Source organism: Gallinula chloropus (genome assembly GCF_964237585.1).
Source record: "Gallinula chloropus genome assembly, chromosome: 8".
Lineage (NCBI taxonomy): Eukaryota > Metazoa > Chordata > Aves > Gruiformes > Rallidae > Gallinula > Gallinula chloropus.
Genome location: NC_140093.1, coordinates 12,954,184 through 12,963,307, shown reverse-complemented (window position 1 = coordinate 12,963,307; position 9,124 = coordinate 12,954,184). Strand labels below are relative to the sequence as shown.

Sequence of the window (9,124 nt, the reverse complement as noted above, 5' to 3'; positions counted from 1 at the left end):
TCCCCCTGATGATGAGGTGAAGGGGCCAAGGTGAGCTGGGGAGCTGCCAGGATTGTTTGTGGATGGGAAATAGGACAAGGCGTGCTTGGGAGCCCTGGAGAGGGGTTTGGAGATTGGTTTCCCAATGGAAGGGTTCTGTCTGTGGCAAGGTGGGGGTGCACAGCCACCGTGATCAGCACCATCCTGGCATCCTGACACAATGGGGAGAGTGGGAGAGGGAGCAGAAGTGGCAGAGGCATCAGGAAAGCATCCCACAAACTTTCCTGTCTCTCTATAGCCATGAATCCCTACACCAACTGCTCCAGCCCCGAGTTCCTCCTGCCCCAGCGAGACTTTGTTGTGGAGCCCATCAGCCCCGATCTCTACAACAGGACTCACCCAGAGACCTCGATCGACCCCAACGATGCCAACCTGACAGAGGAGCAGCTGCGGAATAAGTACCTGGGACCTCGGCGGTCCAGCTTCTTTGTCCCTGTCTGTGTCATCTACCTGCTGATCTTCGTGGTGGGGGCTGTGGGCAACACGCTCACCTGCATCGTCATCCTCCGCCACCGGTTCATGAGGACGCCCACCAACTACTACCTGTTCAGCCTGGCTGTGTCTGACCTGCTGGTGCTGCTGCTGGGGATGCCGCTGGAGCTGTACGACATGTGGAGCAACTACCCCTTCCTGCTGGGCGCCAGCGGCTGCTACTTCAAGACGTTGCTCTTCGAGGCTGTCTGCTTCGCCTCCATCCTCAACGTCACCGCCCTGAGCGTGGAGCGTTACATCGCCGTGGTGCACCCCCTGAAAGCCAAGTATGTGGTGACCAGGAACCATGCCAAGAGGGTCATTGTCACCATCTGGGTCTTGTCAGTCATCTGCTCCATCCCCAACACCAGCCTCCACGGGCTGCAGCCTCTCTGTGTGCCTGGACGGGGGCCGGTGCCCGATTCAGAGATCTGCACTCTGGTGAAGCCGCGTTTGACCTACAACCTCATCATCCAGATCACCACCATTGTATTCTTCTTCCTGCCCATGGGGACCATCAGCATCCTCTACCTGCTCATCGGCCTGCAGCTCAAGAAAGAAAAGATGCTGGAGGCCATGGGAGCCAAGTCCGATGGGAGCCGTGACTGCCACAGTGCTGGGGGGCAGAAGAAAGTCAAGAGGAGGCAGGTCACAAAGATGCTGTGTGAGTCTGACACTGGGGAGTCTGATGCTGGTGATGGGTGGAGCTAGGAGTTATCTCTTGTGCTTGTGTTGGGATGGTGCTGGGGGGGGAGGGAAACTGAGGCACAGCCAGTCCATAGGACTGAGGCTGGGTCATCCTGGAGGAAGGTTGTGGGGGTTGCTGGTGGGGTGAGGGGGCAAAGGCAGACCTGGTAGCTCCAATCCAGCAGTGAGGGTTGCTGGTGCCAGCTCCCTCCCAGGTGCGAGACCTCAACTCCTCAAGAAAAGTAATGGATGAGAAAGGAGAAGGAGGTGGTTTGAGATGCTCCCCATCCCTCATCCTAGACCTTGCATGCTGGTGGTATTTCTCAGAGAGGACCTTTCCTTTCCCACCCAGCTCCGCAGCTGCTGCAAGTGTCCTGGTGCAATGATGCACTGACCAAGGCTGGCCTGGAGCACCCCTCTGTCCCACCACTCTGTGCTTTTACTCCCCTCCCCAGCACCATCCCTGCAGCCTCTGGCCCCCTTGCCAGCAGCAGGAGCTGGCTGCCCTTGGGTAGCCATCTCTCCCCAGCATGCTGACCTCAGCATGCTCCCAGCCTTGTGACAGCTCAGCGATGGCGGGCTGCCCAGCTCAGCCCATCGGCAGGGCCAGGGCTGCTTCTCTGCCGTGTCCCCAGCAAGTGGTGGTAGCTCCACTCCCCCCAGCAACGAGGCTGGGAGGGGGACAATGGAGGACCTGTCCCTGTGTGCCATGGAGATGCAGCATGGTACGGGTATGGCATGGCAGGGAGCCCCCCAGGACCATTACCCCCTTTCCTTCCCATCAGCAGAGATGGGGTGTAAAAATAATCTCCGAACTGGAGCACAAGGAAAGGGCACAAACTGTTCTTGCTCCTTGGACTTTGCCAGCAAAGGTGCCAGGGTTCCTGGGGCCTGGATGCCCAGAGGAGTGTCCCCCAGCCATGCTGCATGGCCCCAGGGCTGCCTGCCCACAGGGAGCAGAGACACGTGGCACGGCAGCGCCTGGAGCTGCCCTGGCAGAGATACAGGGAGGGAGATCCTGTCCAGACCTCCAGCCCCTGCCACAGTGAGTTAAAAAGGCACTGGGAGGGCCTTCCCCTCTTCCTTTCCTCTCCCCAGGCTTTTTTGGGTGTTCCTTTCTATGGCCTAAGCTGAAACGGGGCAGTGCTCAGCTGGGGATTGGAGGTCCCCAGGGGCTAAGCCCTTCCCTCCCCGCCCCCCACTAACACCAGCTCCTCTGCTCCCTGCAGTCATGCTGGTGGTGGTGTTTGGAATCTGCTGGGCGCCTTTCCACACTGACCGCCTTGTCTGGAGCTTCATCTCCACCTGGACCAACCGCATGCTCCACATGTTCCAGTACGTCCACATCATCTCAGGCATCTTCTTCTACCTGAGCTCGGCGGCCAACCCCATCCTCTACAACCTGATGTCCACCCGCTTCCGGGAGATGTTCAAAGAGGTGATGTGCCACACTGGCCACCGCCCGCCGCGGTCGCGGAAATACTCGCCCAGCGTCACCCGTGCCACCACCCGCAGCACCGAGTGTGAGCCCATGCCTGGCACTAACGGGCTGCCCCTCTCTGATGCTGAGGAGTACGAGCTGGAGGAGGTGGAGGGGCACCAGGCCACCACTCACACAGTGTCCCTTTGCTGAAGAGTGGAGGGATATGGGGGGACTGGGACCGGCTTGCCCCACCACCAGCATCCATCTCTCTGTGGTACCCATTCCACAGTGAGGCGTGGGACAGGAGTGATGGAGGGGCCCCCACCTGTCTGTGCCATCCCGCTGGGATGCAAAGCCTGGTTTTCCTGGCAGAGTTCTTCAGGCACACAGAGGTAGTGGCCATGCTGTGCTCCAGATGTATTGTCCCTGCTGCGCTCAGCACTGGGACTTGCCAAGGTCAGGGCATCCCTCATGGTGTGGGGACAGCTGGCTTCTATGTCAGAGATGTGTCAGCCATTCCCCAAAACATCCCACCCCTGGCAGCCCAGCGGGGTGATTCTGTGGGTATGGGTGTTGGGAGTGTCAGGCACCCCAGGGTGTTTCGGGATGGGTGAGAAGGGCTCACATGGGGGCTGAGACCCGGGGGTGAGAGGTTTGCACAGGATGGAGTCAGGGAAAAAAGTTGTGTGCCTTCTCCCTTGATACCCCCCAGGGCCCTCTGGCACTGATGTGTCCCCCATTTTCTTGCACATCCCTCCAATGGTGCCAGACAGTGTCCAGCTGCAGGGTGCCAGTATGGCTCCTTGCTCCCAGCCTTCATCTGCCCTGACACCCCAGTCCCCTGAGGGCAAGGAAAGGAGCACCACTGCTTGAGCCAGAGACAGAGCTGGCAGAGGAAAGTACAGGACAACAGGAGTCCCAGGCTGCTTGCAACCCCGAGGCACAACTCCATGTCAGTTGCGGTGCCCCATGAAGACACCCCCCACTCTTGCTCTCCAGCCTGCATCTGGTGGGTGCCACCCTCCTCAGCCCTCCATGGCCCCCTGCCCCCATGGAGAATGTGGGGAGCCCTCCTCCACCCCTGCTCTGTGTGGGTTGAGCCTCACTGAGAATAAAATATGCTGTTGGCCTGATTTGTGCACCCCTTGTGTCTCCCAGGACTCAGCTCTGCTCACAGTGTGGGACTGAACCCAGGCCATGTGCCAGGGTGATGGGCTCTGTGGCTGCTGCTGCAGCAGGTCTGCAGGGCCGGGTGGGCTCAGGGCAGGGCACAGCTGGGAAAGTGTGAGTGGGTCTTTAGGAAGCTCGGACTGAGCTGGGGTCAGGGCTGGGGTCGTTGCAGAGGGGGAGCTGCCTCTGGAGCAGTGGCAATCAATCTGTCCCCAGACACACGGCTCAGGAAATGTCATGGAAATGCCAGGGAGAGCAGGCTGGCTGGCTGCGCTCCCCCGGGCTGGAAGTACCCATCGATTTACTGTCTGAGATCAATGCTGCTGACTGCCTGGTGTATGACAAGTCCTCCCTCAGGATGAAATATCCAGGCTCCAAAATGCCACCCGAGGGGCTGTCCGAGCTGCTTGAGCTCTTACCTTGCACAACTTCCCCAGCCCCATTTTCCCCTGGCCAGCCAGGGAAGGTCTCCTGGCTCAGTGTCCCATGGCTGTGCCTCTGGGCAGCGGGGATGTGCCAGCCAGCTCGCCTGGGCACCAGAGGAGCAAGCCCTAGGCACAGCGCTGGCAGGGCCATCACTGCCTGCTGCCCTGCTTCCAACCCCTCCTGAGCACATTGCACAGGGCTACATCCAGGTCAGTGACCAAGGACGGGTGGGATTCAGGGCCTGTGAACTCCCTCCTGGTCCCTGTCTCCATCCAAACCCCCATACCCACAGCTGCTGTGGGAGAAGCCCTTCCCTGGCTCCTGGGGGGTGCTGCTGGGTTAGGGTGGGCATGGAGCTGCAGTAACTTTGCACTTGAGGGCCCTCCCAGCTGCTCACAGCCTGTCTCTGGAGGATGTCAGCATGGCCAAGGGCATCAAGATTCATCTATTTCCTTCCCCCACTGGCTCCCATTGCTGATCGTCCTGACAGGGGGCAGCACCCTGGACACCGTGGGGGGCCCCTTGTCACTGCTGCCCGTGTGGAAATGACTGATGCCTCCTTGGTGGCCATTATTGCCCCATCTCACTTCACCTGGCCGCTTCCCCAGCCGCAAATCTCCAGGTAATGGCTTTTTAATAGGTGGTCGATAGCGTTTTATTACGGAGCAACAGCCGCCTGTGCGGAGGTTCAGGGTCCCTTGCGCTGCTGTGAGTCAGGAGGACGTGCACCCTGCTTGTCAGCACCCAGGCTGTGTGAGGATATGGCTGGGGCTGCTGGAGCTCCTTGGTCAGTGCCAGAAGACAGCGTGAGTCCCCACAGGGTTTTTTTTTGGGGGGTCCTGGGGCTCAGCACTGCCTGAGTAGAGTTCAGAGCTGCCAGACAGGCACCGGCTTTGCCTTAATCCAACCCTGTGTCTCCACTGCCCTGCTGTCCCCTGCCCTGGGACTCCCCATCCTCCTTGGCTACCCCAAACTTCCCTCTCTGAGCTGTGCTGCAGCCCTGGTGTGTCAGGCAGCAATGCTGGGGTCTGCACCCCCGACCCCCAGCTGGACCACAGCTTACCCTGAAAAGGATCCCAAAGGCCTCCCAAAGCTGTGGCTGGGCAGTAGCATCTCCTGGGTGGAAATGGGCAGGCAAATTTTGCTCCCCTGGCTGGGCTTTTGCCACAGCGTGTGGAGGCAATCCTGCATCCCACCTACCACGTGCCAGCCAGGCTCACCAGAGATGGGAGGCTCCCAGGCAAATCCGTTAATCCCATAATTATTTTCAGTAAAAGCTGCAATCTGGGCATGAAACCTAATAAGAAAGGAACTGAGAAGGGCTTCAAGGAGAGGTTTTTACACCTTTTCAGCACTAGAAAGGGAGCAACCGCCAGCTTCTGCCTGCCTCAGGCTCGTTGCAGCCCCCAGGAAGGGAATTATGGAGCTTGCTTGCTCCAAGAGGGATGCTTCCCACTGCCCTGCATCCTTGGGGTCAGCCTGGTTCCCAGCCACCTTCTTGGTATAAATGAGAGGGTTTATTTCTGCTGGGGAGAACTGTTGGGGTGCTTGGAGGGGGAGTGTGCAGACACCCTTGCTCTGGGTCTTCACGTGGAGCCGAGGGAAGCATCTCCCTGTCCCTGCGCTGTGAAGCACGTGGCTGCATTGGGCTCTGTGCCACCATCTTCACTCCAAAAGTTTTGTTTCCGAAGAGCTGTTCCCTAAAAGTTGTCCATCTGTCCTCCCAGATTTATGGCAGTGTCTGTCCCATGGCCGGTTCCTGGCTAACCACCCACTCCTGGCCCTGGGGGAACACTCCTGTCCCCCCCCAGTGCCTGCTCGGCACCCCTACGGTGAGCACCCATCCCTCCTCCATCACTTCCAGACCCTCTCTCAGGAGACTCCCCCTCTCCCAGCAATTTGTGGAGCTGTTTTCCCCCTGCGCTGCCGTGCGCTATGAATGACACAGTGTCTCCAGAGCTTCCAATAAAAAGATTTATCACCATAACTTTGGGGATTAAAAAGCAATCCATCTATGAGGCTGCCCCAGCCTTGTAAGGCTTTTTTTGTGCTGTGGTTGTTTGCAACAGACATGGGGGTGGGTTTTTTTTTTCCCTTTACAGAGCCAAACTCCAGTTTTGCAGTAATTGCCTCGTATATTTGGAGCCATGATAGATGGCTCCAGAGGGTGCCAGCGGATTTTTTTGCAGCCCCTCTTCAATAAGCCGAGGGAAGGGTTGTTTTTTGCTTCCTTTGGACAGCCATGGTATGGGGAAAACTCATACAGCGTGAATTTGGCAAAGCCCTTGCATGCCTGGGAGCGAGCGGTCCCTGGCTGGGGCCGGGCGGTGGGGCTGATTTGGGCTGCAAGGCCCATGGATGCAGCACAGCAGCCTTTCCCGCTGAGATCTCAGCCTTTGAGAGGGAGGCAGGAAAAGGTAAATGTCAGGAAGCTGCAGGGATGTGCTGGGTTTGAGCTTGGTGCCAATTTGGGCTGCTTTTTGCACCATATTTCAATTATCCCTCTTACTCCAGGATAGCGATGGCAGTGAAAAGCTAAGACCTAGTGCCTACAGGCTGGTGATGGGCAGCACAGGGGCAGGCAGGAGGAGAGATGGACAGCAAGAGAAAAACATGTAGGACTGGATTCTGCTCTTTGGGGATACCCATGGGTTCAGGTTTTAGCCCCACGCCAAAGGCAGCCCAATTTTCCTGCCCAGCTTCTTGGTTGGCTTCCCAAAGAGCCAGGACTCACGTAGGAAGCAGCCTTCCCAGCAGCCCCATGCTGTGGGAGTGGCAAGGGTGAGAGCATCCCAGCCCAAGGGCCTGGATGGAAGAGCTCAGCCATAGCTTGGGATGCTCAGGCTGACTCAGCTGCCTTGCAGTGTGACTGTCACCTGTGCTGGGGATGCTCTTCTCCACCCCACAGCAAACCTAACAGCCCCAGAGGGGCAGGGAAGGGCTCCCCATATCCCACCTCTCCCTGCCTCAGGGAACGCAGGGACGGGACACACTGGGGCTAGATGGGCAGAGGGCAGCTCAGAGAGGTGAAGGGCTGTGTATTTAAGGACCTCCCTGCCTGAAATGCCACTGTCCTCATGGCAGGGTGACAGAAGGGCAGATGCAACGCTCAGTGCCCTTACCCAGCACCATGCAGAGACAACTCTGGGGGTTAAGCAGCCCAGTAAGTTTACTGGGCACCTTCAAAAGCATCACCCAGGGCAGGGTTAAAACCCCACCACAACCTTAGAAGAGACAGACTCTCTGCTTAGCCCACGCCTTCTCCCATTGAGAGGAGCTGCTGCTAAAGCTGACAGAATTGATGTCAGAGGAGCCTGTGTGATGCTTAATTTGGTTCATGGGGACACTTCAGCTAAGAAATGAAAGTGATGCATAATTAGCACGGCAGTAAGTGGATTAATCCTGTCCAGATGGCAGAGCTCTGGGGCAAGTGGAGACTGGCTGTGATGGTCAGCTGGGCTGGGGGGATCAGGCTCAGCAAAAGGCCCCCACATCATCCCTGAGCAGGTCCCTGGGGCTTGGGGAGTGCAAATGGAGGACCCTGACACTGACCTGGAGGGCATCAAGTCTGCAAAGGGCTTCCCCACAGCCCACAGAAGCCATGGTTAGGGTCCCCCAGCTACACAACCCAGGGACTGCTCAGGTCCCCAGTGTGGGATGTGGAGCATGAGGGGGCACCAGCTCTTTGGTTTTAACTGGGATGGACCAAATTCCAGCATGAAGATTAAGGCTGGGATGCCCAGACTGGAAAGAGCTAACTTTTACCTAGTTTTATATATTTTTGAGCCAGTGAAACATAAGCACAAGTTCCCAAGGGTGGTTTTATGGGTATTTGCTTCTGCTAAGGACCTGGTCTGCGTTTCAGAATCAGGAAGGGAATGACAGCCCTTGCTCCTCTAGCCCTTGCTCTGTGCCCAGACAGGAACTTCCCCTCCCTCCTGGCACCCACAGCACCCAGCAGTACCTGGGCCAACCCCCTCCAAAATGAGTTTGCAATGAAAACAAGCAAAAATCCAAGACACGGGCCCGTGCTCAGGGCCAGATCCCAGCTGTCTCTGCTGCAATGTTATTACAGTGGCAGACTTTAATTACGGCTTTTATCGCTCTGTGTGGTTATCACAGCAGAAGGAGCAAGTTTGTCTTCTCAGGTCAGGACTATTTAATGTGGCACATTGGAGAAAGCTGTCTGAGAGGCATCTGGAGGCTGAACGCATCTTTCTTGTCATCTTTCCTGGGCAGGTGGAGTGACTGTCTTACATTAACAACCACCTCACATTAACAGTGCTGAGACCAAGCTTGAGACATGCCCTCCTGCCCTCAGATTGTACAAGGTGGTCCCAGTTGATTCTGGGGCTAAAAGCCAGGACAGCAGCTGTATTTCACCCAGGAACCAGCCTGGGGCTGCCAGGAGAGGAGGACACAGGTCCCCAGCAGGTATTTGCCAGAGACAGGACAGAGTGACTTCCCCGAGCAAGCCCCTCTTCATGCCCTGGCAGGTAGGCAGGTGCCTGCCAACAGACAGCAGAAAATAGAGACATAGAAATAAATCTGATTTTCCTCAGCTCCTGTACCTGATCCTGCAGGGTCAGCTGATAAAAACCCCTCTGCTGCCTGACACTTGCCTGTGCAGGCTCAGAAAGAAGCTTAGGAGCACTTCTCTCCTTCATCCCCCAGCCAGGGGACGCTCCTGGGAGGGGGAAATCCCCAGGGGGGCTGCATGCATATGGCTAGTGGTGGGCAAGGTCCTGCTTTGCTCAAGGCAGGCTTTTACCTTGTTGCTTTCAGGTAACTTTCACCCCAAACAGCATCCCTACAGGTTGCCTGTCTCTCTTGGCTGGGCCAAACCCCACAACCCATCAGTCTCCACACATCCTCTCCCACAGCAATGGCCTCAGCACCCACAAGGGT

General features: G+C 57.5%; 1 protein-coding gene across 1 annotated transcript; it reads left to right on the top strand.

Moving 5' to 3' along the window:
* Positions 1-279: 279 nt before the first annotated feature.
* NMUR1 (neuromedin U receptor 1) lies at positions 280-2,830 on the top strand (the record flags this gene model as incomplete). Its single annotated transcript, XM_084267225.1, has 2 exons — positions 280-1,174; positions 2,427-2,830. The coding sequence occupies 2 exons, from the start codon at positions 280-282 to the stop codon at positions 2,828-2,830; spliced, it is 1,299 nt and encodes a 432-aa protein (XP_084123351.1).
* Positions 2,831-9,124: the final 6,294 nt, after the last annotated feature.